Source organism: Styela clava, chromosome 10 (assembly GCF_964204865.1).
Source record: "Styela clava chromosome 10, kaStyClav1.hap1.2, whole genome shotgun sequence".
NCBI lineage: Eukaryota > Metazoa > Chordata > Ascidiacea > Stolidobranchia > Styelidae > Styela > Styela clava.
Genome location: NC_135259.1, coordinates 2,649,903 through 2,665,188, shown reverse-complemented (window position 1 = coordinate 2,665,188; position 15,286 = coordinate 2,649,903). Strand labels below are relative to the sequence as shown.

Here is a 15,286-nt window from a genome sequence, read left to right as displayed (position 1 = left end):
GGCGCCGTCATGTGGATGATCTACGATATGCTGATTGGTCGAGAAGCGGCGGGACATTTGTTGTTTGAAGCCGGGATACAGATACACACCGGTACGCGTAGCTTCTCACCGTTCAATACTGCTGTGCTGCCACTCGGTAGTTAGGTATCGTCATTACGTAGATGATCTAGTTAGGCTATAATTTATTGGTCGGAATTATTGTATAGGAATAAGTAGATAGAAGTTTGCGGTCTCGCGAAGCAAACGCCGTAATTGCTTAAATAACCCTGAACACGAATGTCAGAATGTGGTGTGATAGATCTCTAGATAGATACCGGTACCGGTAACGTAAATCAGTACAGCAGTAAATGCTGAAATGACATGGAATGTCTGTACGGTATAAGAGATGGAATTGATAAAGCTTAATTATTGAATCTTTTGTATAAAGTTCCCTCCACTAACAGACTAATGAAAAATGGGACCTCCCGAAGTATGCGCACCAAGATGGCACACAACCTGAACTCAGGTTGTGTTCCAGGTTAGGGTTCAGGTTATGCGACATCTTGGTGCGCATACTTCAGGAGTACCGAAAAGTGTGTTGGTTTATTTTGAAAGCTCCACAATCTGACAATACCTGAATAGCCTACTGCAATACAAACAAATTCTGAAATTAAAAATGGAGAATTCTGGAGAGGGAGCAAATCCTTTAAAAAAGATTAAAACAAGATGAGTAGGCCTATCATGTGTGAAAATGAATGATGTAAGTGCTTATATAACTGTATAACGCCATACAAAAATGTGATGTGAAATATGAAATTTCGAAGTGTTTGGCAACGTCATAATGCAGTAATGAAATTTTAGGTTGTTGAATATTTTTACTGTACCATATTCATTCCTGCACACTACAGCACTATCCAAATTCTTAGAATTGTCATTTCTGCATTTGGTTCAATAAAACAAATACTCCATGTGTCTCACAAACGGGCGTCCTCGTCTCGATAATAATCAAAATTAATCGTGGCCGTCACATGATCAAAATAGCCGTTTTTTGCTAAAAACTCTCGAATGTCACAGTAGAAATTTTTTTTCTATGGTAAATCGGATTATTTTTTCTCAAGGAATTCAATGATGACGTTTTTAGATTGTGCTTTGTAGTTTTTTCCGCAACTTCATTTTGCTGTATTTTTACCGATATTGAGGGATAACAAGGTCCAGCCGTTCCCCAAAGGTTTATCGGCAAAATGGGATTCTCTGAAACGAGACAATGTCCCTCTATCTGTAAAGTGTGCCGTACTGATATTTGGCTATTTTATAGACTAGCATACATCATGCTGTCCTAGGCATCTGTGCATGACATCATTTTTCGTAGTCTAAAGTTCTCATTGCCGTAGATAATTATTCCTACTGTCCTAAAGCAGTAGCAGGCACAGTTTTCCGATTGCGAGATGTCCTGACATTTGGTTCAATAAAACGGTTCGGTTCAAGGACAAACACTCTATTTATCTCTGAAGTGAGGGCGTCTGGTACGACAGCAGATGACTCATAACACGCCATGCTTATATAATAAATTATATCCATCGAGGCGTGAGTTGGCCATATTGTTTTCTGCAACATACAGCCATGAGTATCGAAAAAGAAGAATTAAATGCAATATAATTGGCCCTAATTTGTTGCTTTATTTTTTCAGATTTACCTAAATCTGTAAATATTTCAAATACTGTGAGTAGACAACATCTGATAACTGCTCAGATATGTCCATTGAAACATTCTCTAAGCTACCACTTGTTACACAACTGGACCAAGTGTTAAGAGGATATAGGATCTTGGCAACCAGTGGATGTGAACCTGGTATAATTTTTATTAATATTGTATCTGTATTTAATGTGACTCAAATATTTTTATTTCATAAGAAGTTTAAGGTCTAAATGGCCAGGTCAATAACAAAATTATAAAAGCTCTTACTTTTTAGAATTCTTACAATTTGCAAGTCAGTTTGAATCTGTTCGAAAAATAGGATATCAGGCTGAACAACTGGCGCAAGACCTTCAGGAAAAGCTGACAAAAGTAATATTACATTATATATGAAAATGGTCAAGCTTATTTCAATTCTTTGACTACCGTAAATAAAGTTCGACTGGTTAATTAATACTATATGTCTGCATTATTATGGAACTCTATTTTTTAATATCATTATATCTACACAAACTTTCTATAGCTGTTGTCTAGTTTTCAACCTCCGTTCCTAATGATAATGCCTTTCACAAAAAAGCATACCTCAGTACCTGGAGTTTGTTCTTGAGTAAGTTGTTATTAGATCATTCCAATCTGTAAAAATAAAATGGTTTACATCAAAAAGTTTGAAATACTATCTCGTTACTGGTCTTTACTCGTAAATATTATTCTTACTGCTAATATTTGCAAGAATTTTTGAATAAACTTTAGTTTAGACTGTCATATTCATACGTTATGCCCAAACCTGATCCTCATTTATGCCTCATTTGTTAATCAATTTTGAAATCTACAGACTGAAGCTGAGAGAAATGCTTTAATGATAAAACTGAAACATGCAAGAAGACAGATCGAGGTTGAGTTGAAGCAACGACAAAAAGCTGAACAGGACAGAGATGAATTGGTAATAATTCAGAATACAAAAGTATTTAGAATAAAATAAATCACATTGAAGAATATCTCCAAAAGCCAGGCACAATATCTTTTAATTAAAATAGTAAAAATCGAATCATGTTGGTTGAAATAATATGTAGATTTCCCATTTAACTTTTGCTTATTAAATAACATTTGCTTGATATGATTTTCATTTTCTGAGTAATGATAAAATACTTAACAGGTATGGAAGCTTTGAATGGTGTTACTGCATTTTTTTTTTTTAAATTCAGCTATCCAACCAAGTAATTGTACTCTTCCAGCGTTCATCTTAACAAAATCCATTGTTATGTCCCAAAAAGTTCGCTCAACAATAGCTGATTTAATAAGATGTTCATAGGTATGAAAGATGAACATTTACATACCTCACTTATTCATGTCTTTTGCTTTGAACAAGTTCCTATACATGTAAAGTGTTGCTATTTTTGAGAGGACCTAAATATTTTGGATTAAAGTGGGGACATTGGATTTGATCCTGATATGTGTAATCTGTGACGCCAAGAACTAAGGTATTCGAAATTCACACTCTGTATTGAAATTAACTTTGTACTTTCAGGATCAACAAATCATGCTGGTGCGAGACTTATTATTCAGTGATGATACTGGGACAACTGTTCCCCTCAATGAAGAACAACGTGGAAAGCTGGATTTTCTCAACTCCAGGTTACTTGATGTTGTGTTGATGATCATTTAGAACTATCTTATAATGGTGTAATGTGAATTTCTTTAAACTTATGTGCATATTTATTAATGTGTCGTAATGATCTTTTCAGTCGATTCGCGTCACCTCGTGGTGGTCGTACTATGCACAGAAGACTTCAGCGTATCGATGAGACTGGATCCATTCTTTCTGATTATTCCGATATTTCTTTCGACCTAACAGAAGACGATCTTGATGCGACTACTTTGCGCAATGGGAAGCAATACAGACGAGCTAAGATGGGAAGGGTAAGCGTCAAAAATATTGTATAAATGTATATTACTACGAGTATGAATCATTGGTATTTTAGCGTCTCGGTATTTTAAATTTTTTTCAATTGATTCTATGACTGCTTGTTTAGACTGCTTTTAAAATCTTCGCTAATGGGCGTTTAATAAAGAATATTTTATTTCAATAGTAGAATGTGTCATGCCAATGTTGAGTATGAAAGACTCAGGCTCGCTCAATTTAAAATTCTGGTCTGAAGATTTTTTCTGCAATATATTCTTTAGAAAGCAGCATACAATGATGAAGACCAATTCTCAACATCGAAGAGACAAAGATATGATGTGGTACGTATTCCACTATTTTTGCCTACTTCATGCTTGTTTTCTTATAATACTTACAACTCGAATATAAATTCCTAACACAAGTAACTGTTTGTAATTCATTTTGCATGGCATTTTATATCCGGATATCCCTTTTTTTATGATGTTTAGAATAGATAGAGATTTACTTGGTGGTAGATTTCCACTACTTCTTGAGAGTTTTAGATTTCTTCTACTCACATAGAGAGAGGATTGTGTGACCACAACTCATTATAAAATATCAAATCATTGAAATATTAGCTACTCTATGATTAAAAATGTAATATTTTCTGAATACTTCCAAATCAATATTAATTACAACTATCATATGCATGATCTAAGACTATTTTGTCCATAGCATAGTCCTGGACATAACAACAGTTATCAAGCAGCGGTGGGAGGCAATTACTATTTGGTATGTGGTTTGACCTTATTTTTGAGTTCATTTCTCTTACAATCGCATGCTTTTAAATCATTCTATCAGTCAGTATTTTCAATCTCAATTCTCAACTCAAAATAAGTTGCACTTTGGTATATAATGGGCACGAATTTGTACATACTGTTAAATGCATGCATAGCTGTGTGATGAAATTTGGGCCTTAATACATTTGATGTTTTTCAAATCTTAGCTCATAATCCATTTACCGTAATCATACAGGGTGGGGCAACTCCCACTTTTTTATTGAATTTAAAATGTGGGAGTTTTTTTTTACCTCAACCTGCCTTTTGGTTGATAACTAGACTTATTATGTGACAAAATTGTGGTATGCAAATAGGAATTCGGGACGAATTTTGTGTGTGTAATAAAAAATATATAATATTTTTCAAAATGAAACAAGTAGGTGTTGAATAAATCTATGATGTTATCATGTTGGTTTATTCAGACTAACCCAATTTTGTTGAAATTAATTGCATAAATATACAAGTTCAAACTTTCTGTTAATATTTAAAGTTACCATTTTGAAAATATAGCAAGATTTCAGTACAATATAGATCGAAATAAATTAGCACACCCAACTCTGAAGATATCTACTATGATCCAAAGTCTGTAAATTCCAGTTATAACATTGAAATTTAACATCCACTTTATTTAACACAGAAAACGAATGAACAATTTCGTTGCACTGTGGATGGACCAACTACAGTCAGTGTTGAAAGGTTGGAGAAGAGTTTTACGAGACCTGCTCCACATCAAGGTAGAAGACGTCAATCTAGGGAACATCGAAGAAGAAGTGCTGGATGTAAGATAGCTTTGCTCTTCACTAATTGTTAACAATATAATTATTCGTAAATTTATTGCCCTGCAAAAACTCTTGGATTTTTATTTTCCAAGAGAATTCATGTTTTTCATGAAAGTTCATGTAAAACTAATATAGCTAGACTTCACCTGTATGTTCGAATATCCTGTATGTCAGAATCGACTACCTGTCTAGTTTGTGTTGTATGCTACAATTAGGTATATTGTTGTGATAAAATGTTGGTAGAATGTTATCAATTGAGTTCTTCAGATGGTTGGTGGTTTGAAATATTGTTCAAAATATATAATTTTGGAAATAACCTATTTAATTCAAATTAAAATAATATGATTTAAACGAAAAAGATGTTACTTCTGTCATATACATAACTTTTCTCTGTTTTCAGTATCTTCCGAATCAGAAGCTCCACAGAGCGATGTGGATAAATTCTGGCCAACAGCACCTGAACCCAGCGCAAAGCCCAAGTCAATACTAAGAAGCATACAGGTAGGAGGACATGGCCTTGTACATTCCAAACAGGCTCTATTATAAGAAACAGAATTCATGGATTATTTTGCAAAAAGTTACGTTCTTTCTAGACATGTTCCAAATAGCCTGGATTCTGTTTTTTGGGATGGTCGTACTGCAAAGGATTGGGCATTGTATTTCATGGTTGGTAATTACACAGGCAGTCAGCTACTTTTCACTCATTACCAAGTCTATAATTTTGAATCGTATTTACGAGAAAATACAGACATTGCTGGAAATGAGCAATTATAATTTTAGCCTTTTTTTAGACAACACCAACTAAATCTGCAAGATCTCACAACATGCAATCTAAACCCTGTGTTATTGTGAAGGAAACTTGTAAACCAGTGAGTTGATTGAAAATTGTTACTTTTTTTTTTGGAAAAAAATTGAATTGGTACCTCTTCTTATCAATAGTACTTTTATTTTAGTGTGGAAAACGCATTCAGTTTGGAAAAAGAGCAATGAAATGTGCTGAATGTCGCTTGGTTACGCATCCTGAATGTGAAATCATGGCTCATGAATTCCAGTGTGATCCATCACAGTATTCACCTTCGGGCGGAAATTCAAACGATAAAGTATGTTGGAGCAGTCGTTCTCAACCTTTATTCTCTTGTGGCCCATTTTAGTGTCAAAAAACTGTTGGGCCCATGGAAGGTTTATTAAAAAATTTTTTGTTCAATAATATAAAAAATTAACTTCAACACTTGGACTAAATTTTGGCCATTACATTTCTTGGGACTTATTGTAGGCCCATTTTGAAAATTCTCAGGCCCCGGACCACCATGAGAATCACTGTGTTAGAGTTTTATTACTAATCGATTTTAATCGGTAAGTATGTTGATAGGTATTTGTCTGTCTGTATGTCTGTTAGATGCACGCGATATCTCACGAAAGCGAGATTGAATCTACGCCAGATTTTGCATGTGCATTCATCTTATCTTGGACCAGAATCCTATTGATTTTGGACGAATTATGTCGTATAATTAGCGAGTTATTAATTAATTAGTGATGGGACACAAGGTGTCACTATGGAGTAAGAGCGCTGTTTTGGGGATCCCCTAACTTTCGATCGATAAGTCTTCGGTCTTGAGTGCCTTGACTGATATTCTCGTTTATACTATTGGTAAAATTTCTTATTCTTTCTATTCTGTTATTGTTACTGAACAACTTAATTAAGTAATTTTGATTGCAGGAAGTTAATTTGCGACTTTATAAAAAAAATGGCATTCATATCAATCATATGTATATATATTATATATATATAGATAATAAATAAACTAGATAAAATATTTTTGGTATATATAAAAAAATTCTTCTATATTCATTGGTAATTACTAAATTTTTTGTAGTTTTTATCTCAATCATTATTATTTCATCTTTCTTATCCAGCCATTTCAAGGTGCGGAAGGATTGGAGGCATTTCTGCATTCGGATGAAAGTCCACAAATTCCACCTATTATTTACCACACAATTCATGAGATTGATCGGCGTGGGATGCAGGTAATAATGCTTAGACCATGGGCAGAAAGATATACACTCACTATGAATAAGAATTGGTATAAAGTAGCAAATAACGTGGAGGTCTCACATGCAGGATTAGCATATCATTTTCAACTATCAGGATATTGTGATTGTGATGTATATATAGGTGAATGTTTTACTTTGCAGGAAGTTTTTCAATTACCTATACTTCAGCTATATCAAGGCCTCAATGCAATATGTTAAAATTGTGATTGGACTTTGACTGCTTTTAGAGAAACTTTTTATTGGAAATATTTTTCATTGTATTGATTCAAAATGATTCAAGTATCAACATCAATCAGCATTTGTTGGTGTATAATAAACTGCCCCAATTCTACTTAAGGGCATAATTTTGGTTGGTTGTATCAACTTGTATGTAAATTGACTCAGACAATATTCTCCTTTTCTACTGAGTGAATGCGCATGACTTGTTTCGATCGAATTTTCATGGAAAATTTTCACTGGTATAATATTTTGACTTTTTTTTTTATAACTATTGTAGGAGGTTGGACTTTATCGAGTGCCAGGTATGGTTCGTGCAGTACGTGAGCTGAAGGAAAAATTCTTGAAGGGAAAGACGGTGCCTGATTTATCGAAGGTATATGTTGTTAAATTGCCTTTAACTTTTTGGAATCTCCTGCCTAGCTCTGTTTCTTAAGTGTTTACTTTTGCTCAAGCCCTTAAATTTTTTTTTATTTCTTTTGCCCGGTTCTGTGAATTTACAGGAAGCTATCAATTATATTGAATATTATTTAAATTATTTAAAATCATGATCACAAAGCTCAAATATGAAATACAAATACCCCAAACTACTAGTGAATCTCTTCAAGGCTCTGCTGTCAAGAACACTTGTTACTAAACCCTTTGGGGAAGATGTTCAATTTGGAGAATATTATGTACTTGAACTTTCATTATATAAGCAAAATAGCATCGATTTCTACCCAGCTTGCATATTTAACCATTTGTTATCATATGTTAAACACAATAATTGATTCAAGACAACTTATATATATTTCCTTCTTATAAAGGTTCAAGATGTTCATACACTCTGCTCATTGGTAAAAGATTTTCTGAGGGAAACTTTAAGGGAATCAATTTTGACTTTCAACTTGCATCCTAGATTTATTTCAGCTGCTGACAAGGTAAGTTTTGTAATATTTATCAGCGATGCTCAATGCTATATTTGTGTTTTTGTATTATTAATATTTGTGAATTCTTTAGATTGAATTTTGGAACGAATCAATTTTATTCAGTTATTGACCTTGGGTCATACTTTTTTGTGTTCACATATTCTTTGCTTTCTATAAGTTGCCAAACAAATTTATAATGTCATTGTTTTGTCATAAAAATGTTGCTTACATAATTTTCAGGACAATGATGCTGATCTTTTCCAAGCAATTAGTGAACTTCCACAAGCTAACAGGGACACTCTGGCGTTCATCCTTCTACATTTGCAACGGATTGTTGAAACCCCAGAAATAAGAATGAGTCCGGAAGCTCTGTCAAAAGCAATGGGGCCTTCCTTAATCGGATTTTCGTCAGATGAACCATCAGTCCATGAACTTCAGGTAACCTGGATATTTTAAGCAAATTAAATTACATAGGCAATAAATAATCGAAGAATTTCTTCTGAGATGAACACTCTAAGGGGAAAATTCATTTGATTCGTTTACTAAGTCGTTAAGCACTTTACATGTCGTCACTGATAAATATTTTTAATATATCTCAAATTTAATAGTGTGTTCTTACGAGTATGCTTATTTGGAATAAGGGCATACAACTGACAAATGGTGGTGAAAAAGGAAGGATTCAATGGTACAAGTGTTTTAATATCTGCCTTATACCATCATGTAATATATACATACGAAAATTTTGTTCATTTTTTGTCAAGACTTCATCTGGTTATCAAGAAAAAATATTGACTAGACTTTTAAACCTGTCAAGTGACTACTACACTAACATAATGCATAGTGGAAATCGTGCTGCTGATTCGAATGCTCTTCGAGATGTCAATGCCACTCCAGAACCTTGCAGAGGTAGGCTTAAACTAGAAAGTTATTTGTTCATGACACTAAGAATTTGAATTTACGAAACAGTGTTCCCCAATTTTTGTAGATTTTTCATTCTCTCCATAACAGTCTTCGGGTTTAGAGTTATACATGTGGCAAATCATAAAGTACAGAAACAGTCAATTTATTCTATTTAAATGCCATATCGACAGGTAGAAGATGACTAGTGAAATTGTTTATAGAAGCAATGTTGATTTTTTCAGCATTGAATAACATTGTATCAAATAATACTTGGAATGTTGTGTTTGCAGCTTGCTAACCTGTTAACTGATAGTATCATATCATTGTCTGAACCATGAACTACATTTTGGAATTGCACATATAAGATAATTTTCACTGTCCGTCGAAAATAAATTTTTTAAAGTAAATTAATGATAAATTAGTATATTTCAAAATGTTGTATATATGAGGCTGATTTCAATTCTAAGTTGTTTCATTTATTAAATTAATTGAGTAGTGTATTCCTGTATCACAATAGCCTGTCCTTCCTAAACTATAATAATTGATGCTTGGTTACTACTATTGTTACATCAAATATTCGATTGGATAGATAGTTTATAGCTGAGATGTAGGTATTTTTAAACAAAGGTCAGGTCAGGTGTAATTCAGTTTTAATATTTGTTACATTGGGCTATCCACCAGTGCGGAAGTATTGAAAAAGGATAAGTAGTTGTTCTCTCAGAAATCTCGATTGGAATACTCTATCATAAATTTAAGAATATATTTTTTTTTCAAAATGTTTATTTGAGACAATGGTACCAAAATAATGTTTGACATAACTTGAATTGAATTTGTATAAAAAGCAACATTGAGACAGACAGGTTACCAATCTTGATCGGATATAGGAATTCTGCTGTTTAGATCTGAATCTGCAAAAATTACAGATTTCAGAATTTGAAGGTTGATTTGAGCAATATGAGCATGTTTAATAAAACTGAAGTTGGGGTTTGAAAAAGTAATTATTTTAACAGATGACCCCGTTAGGAGGTCAACTCGTAACAACAAGAAACTTGGAAAGGCAGATTCTACCACTAGTTTAAAAGGTATCAACTATGCTTGGTAGCATGCAAACTAACCATAACATACTGTATTTGAAATTTAATCCATATATACTAGTCATTCTTATGAATAATGCATGTTAAACTGAGCATGAAAAGTTAGTCAGTTTACTGAGTTTAGCCAGGATAATAAATGTAAATTATTCTCTGAATATTCCAAAGCAGTGTTCCCTCTAAAGTGTGCGCGTGTGCGCGCGCACACAGCTTTCAGAGGCAGCGCACACGCATAGATTTACTGTGCACAGGCGTATTTCGATGTAATGTAACAATGTGCTCGGTTGGCAGGTTGAGAAAGTTTGTTGTTGGCCCACTTATTACCTGGTTAGAACGCCAAAATTTCTTCATTGGTTTTTGCACAAATATTAGTCATTTCCAAAAAAGTGCGCACACACCAAAATTTCTGCGCACACATACTACAAAAAATTAGAGGGAACATTGTTCCAAAGTGATGTATTTAAATTGCCTTTGCAAATTCAAGCTTTGTATAACCTCTCTATATGTATTTTGATTTTGGTTGAAAAATTGAGCAATCTATTTTCACTGGTAACTTATCGCATGGTAGGAGCATTCATATCATGATAATTCAAATTTATGTTACTTTATTTCGCTTCATTTCACATCTTTTCTTTGCTAATTTTAAGGATATGATTTAATTTGCATATTATCGAACATATAGATGCAAGACATTTTAACTCGGGGGCTGTAGAGTTACAGTTTGGCTTATTTTAATTGATGTCAAAAACGGGGAGTCCTATTTTCAACTTCGTTCTCAGCAGACAATCCAATATGTCTTGCATATTCCAAAGTTTTTGTGGTCCAAATTTGGTTTTCTCGAAATCCAAATCTCTTTAAACCTGAATCCGCTGTCTAGATTCAACTTGAGGTAGTTATTTACCATAAATGTTTTCCTTCCGAAAAAATGCTCACAAAAATTGCTTAGGGCACTGTAAAGTTACTTTATTCTATGTTGTTGTTTTTTCAATCTATTTCTTATTTGTTTCCAATTGGCATTCATTCATACTGATTTGGTCATCTATCAATGTCTTATTAGCTTTATATTATTTTGAATTTTTGCATGGGTATGTATCTAGGTTGTATATTATAAGACTAAATTCTTAGTTGATGCTTGTAAATTGAGCAATATCTTAATTTACTTAGGAGCTCTCATTAAGTACATGCACAATGATTTTATATCCCGAAGCTTGTGCACAGGAATAAAATTCTCAATATCTAATTAGGTACTAAGGTCTTAAAATGCACATTAGTCATACGAAGTTGGCTTACGAAGTTTGATTATTTTTTCATATGAAAATGAAAACTTGTCATGGTGATTTATCAGATTTACCAAAATATTTCTTCAACAACTTTTCTTGCATAGCTCCTGAAAGCTCTTTGTTTGGACCAGTTGGATATTCTCCAAAGAAGACGCCATCTAGTACTTCTCTTGCCGAACGTGCCAAGAAATATCTTCATGGAACACCGTACGTAAAACTGCATTATTTCATTGCAATAAAAATGCCAAAATGTCCATTTACTTCAATTTTGTCATTTTTTTAGATTTGGCCGGGGAAAAAGGAAGGAAAATTTCTTTGAATCACCAGTCTTGCATTAAGAGAAGATTGAATTATATATCAAGGAGACATAAATGAAAACATTAACAATTTTTGTCAAGCACCAATTGTTGCGGCCATACTAACAATCCTCGTGTATTGTCATATGTTGATTACACCACTTCTTACTACCGAATTGTTCTGGTGCATAATATAACTACAATTTAACAAACTTGTATATATCAACCAATGTATATTAGGCCATTTTCTTAAGTCGTCACGATTTTGGGAAATAGTTATATTTAGTGTTAGATTTTATTATCCATGCTGCTATTATGGTTATATGAAATGCTTAGACACTGTCAAGCAAAGCACAATGCCGTGTTGTATGACAGCAGTATTTATATCCAAATTTGAATGTTATGTTCTTGAAGCTAATCCTTGAATTCATCTTATGTATATATTTCAAAAACAAATTGCTCATCTTTTGTTTTTAAGCATTGTACTTCGAAGAATACCGTATTGATAGACTTAAGGTATTACACCTCCCAATTTTATTTGCGATCATATTATTAGTTTCTTCACTGCCTTTCTTGAGTTTATCATCGGACTTGTTATTTTAGCTGCCACATATTGTAGGAATTGATTGGTTTGATGCCCGCTTATTTTATTTATTGCGGATAGCGTTCTACTAGCATACATATTTTTGAAGCGTTAGTCATGACAATATATATAGTACCTTGTACGTGTAGTAACATTTAATTCTGTTTACAACCAGGGTTAGAGATAGGATTGTCTTATTTGCGTGGCGTGTGGACGTTTCCGTCTTGAGATTGACTCATTCTGTTGAGAAATGAAAATAAAAGAATTCTCAGTTGAAAAACGTGCCGTGTTGAAAATACCTTTATTATTGCACTTCGAGGGAGGTTTATACCGCGGACATTTAAACCAATGGATCTTCGCGCTCGATACTTATCGCTCACGAATATCTAATTTTAGTCGTACAGATTAGTTTTGAGATTTTGCACAAATCTTATGAAAGAAGACGAAGCTCTGACGTCAATTGTCGCCGAGCGATGCATATTCAACGGGTTGCCCAGCGTAAGCTACATTGCTTTCCCTTAGTCACAGGTTCTCAACGGTGACCGTACATTTGAACCCATGTGTATATCCACGGGTTCAATCTATATGCGGGTGCTAAAACCCATGGGTTAGGTTTAGTATGGGTTTAACTATCCGTGAAACAAAAAAAATTCCATAGGTGCAATAGCATACAGGTGCAATTGTCATGGGTTCAAATGTAATGGAACCGTTCTCAACATGTGGTACGCGGGAGCTTTTCAAGTGGTACGCGAGCAGCTTTGAATTGTTGCAACAATTATCGAGTTGGCTGAAATATGCCGACAACGCTTTATCCTCCATACTAGTGATCGGCAACCACCGGGCGGCGGCCTATCGCCGGTCCGCGGAAAGGTTACTGCCGGTCCGCAGAGAGGTGACACAAAAACGGCTAATTCTATACTTCAGAATCTGGATAGTCATAAAGTTAGCACGTCGGGTAAAAAAATAGTTTTGGCAAAACAAACATCAAGCAATACCCAGATCAGAGTCTGAAGGTTTACAGGCATTGTTACCTTTCCCAAAATCATATTAATGTGAGACCTGGTTTTCAATATTGATAACTACAAAAACGAAATATCGGAGTAGTCTGCCTGCACGCGAAACCATCTTGGCACTACTAAATTGTAAACAGACCGCCGTTTACGTTTTTGATGGCAACCTGATACTGCAAACCGTTGCGTCTGATTGCCCGTTAGGCCTTAGGTATATATATATATATTATATACTGCATTTTTGTATCTGCATAAGGACCTTGATTATGCGTATTTAAAAACCATATCAGGGCCATTCCAAGCAAAAGTTGAATTCCATCAATTTTTTAAAAAGTGTAGTGAAAGTATTTTTTTTTTATATCAAAAGACATTGGAATTTTATTGGACTGCATTCATTTCATCGAACAATTTAAAATTTCACCCAGGTTTTTGATGGTTTATAAAAAATGCCCTGAAATGTAGAAATTTTGGTTTAATTGACATATTTTGTGATGATTCCTGACACAAAGTGTTTGATTGTGTGGTACAGTTATTTCATTTGGAATTGACGCACTGGATTTAAGTTAATAAAGTTTAAATGTTTGCAGTGCTGTAGGACATTTCTTTACCCATTTAACGATTTATTACCTGAGTTTTGATGATAGAGGCCGCTATTTCGAAATGGAAAAATGTCCTGTAGTGTCACATAGAATATGCACACTATTGGCATGGATATACAGTGTTACATTAAGTAACTTGAGCAGCACATAGAGGGGTAGTTCAGCTACTGCACCAGAAAATATTATGGGCTTCTACTGTACCATCGCATAAATTTACAGCACAACACAACGTACTGTTAGTGCATGGTAGATTTGCCGTCCTGCAGTGTTACGCTATATTTTACTATATATTTTTTATATACTAAGTAAGTCTTGGGTAGGGATGGGCAATGTAGAATAATTAGATATTCTAGAATAGTTAAATCGAATTCAGAATACTGAATCCTATTCTATTTTCATACCTATTCAAAAAGTGGGAATTTCCACAATGCTGGATTTAGATGTTAAAAAATTGCAAATGTATTACTTTCTTAAATGTATTATTTATTTGGAAAGGCCCTGAACATTGCATTTCATTTGATACTAAACAGGCAGTTCCCAGGACAATAAAATTGGAGAATATTACAATCTTTTTCGCCTCGAATTGTTCCAAATGTGTGTAATCCCTAAATACTTATAAATACTGATATGCTAAATTAAGACACGCTTTACACACTTTAATAGTAAGCGGTTAAATACAAAAATAGACACGAAACGGCGTCAAATCATTATTAGTGTAAGTCTGCCGAGTGTACTGAAACATACCCGCTGAGAATTAATTAGATGCAGAACCAGTGTGGCCGGCAACCTATGCGAGGTTGTAAAATATTAAATTTAACCACTATCAATTAGAATCAAGTTTTTATTCTGTGCGAGCAAGACATGTGAAACCAAGTTCCTCTAAACGCATTTGGTACTTAGTTATTAGGTAATAACATCTAGAAACGAATTCATTTTCTATGATTATCGTTACATATTATTATCTACCCAGACTTGGCCCTACTCAAATTCAATACGTCACTAGCTTGGCCAGATGCACCAACGTTTTTAAAAATTTATTGGCGACTAAAATATTACAGACATTCGATCAAACGTGCATCTATCTTGAACTATAGAAAGGTTATCATTAATCATTATATAACCAGACTTAGCTCTACTCAAATTCAATATGTCATTATCTTTGCCAGACGCGACAACTTTTTTT

At 34.0% G+C, this 15,286-nt stretch overlaps 1 protein-coding gene across 3 annotated transcripts; it reads left to right on the top strand.

The window, feature by feature from the left end:
• Window positions 1-1,648: 1,648 nt before the first annotated feature.
• Window positions 1,649-12,636, top strand: LOC120337850 (rac GTPase-activating protein 1-like). Of its 3 annotated transcripts, XM_039405749.2 has the most exons (19): window positions 1,649-1,827; window positions 1,949-2,043; window positions 2,504-2,611; window positions 3,197-3,303; window positions 3,414-3,588; window positions 3,853-3,912; window positions 4,286-4,342; window positions 5,027-5,168; window positions 5,569-5,669; window positions 5,960-6,037; window positions 6,122-6,268; window positions 7,083-7,193; window positions 7,717-7,812; window positions 8,243-8,356; window positions 8,585-8,782; window positions 9,106-9,250; window positions 10,255-10,326; window positions 11,720-11,822; window positions 11,899-12,636. In XM_039405749.2, the coding sequence occupies exons 1-19, from the start codon at window positions 1,731-1,733 to the stop codon at window positions 11,951-11,953; spliced, it is 2,061 nt and encodes a 686-aa protein (XP_039261683.2). In that variant the 5' UTR covers window positions 1,649-1,730; the 3' UTR covers window positions 11,954-12,636. The 3 variants fall into 3 exon arrangements, with proteins under 3 accessions (XP_039261683.2, XP_039261684.2, XP_039261685.2); XM_039405750.2 differs by lacking the exon at window positions 4,286-4,342; XM_039405751.2 differs by lacking the exon at window positions 10,255-10,326 and having other exon boundaries at window positions 1,650-1,827.
• The last annotated feature ends 2,650 nt before the right edge of the window (window positions 12,637-15,286 follow it).

Bases quoted from the DNA above. Each gene is read 5' to 3' on its own strand.
- LOC120337850 (XM_039405749.2), top strand. From the start codon at position 1,731: ATGTCCATTGAAACATTCTCTAAGCTACCACTTGTTACACAACTGGAC. The intron at 3,589-3,852 runs GTAAGCGTCAAA...TATATTCTTTAG, and splicing joins GACGAGCTAAGATGGGAAGG to AAAGCAGCATACAATGATGA. The intron at 8,357-8,584 runs GTAAGTTTTGTA...CATAATTTTCAG, and splicing joins TTATTTCAGCTGCTGACAAG to GACAATGATGCTGATCTTTT.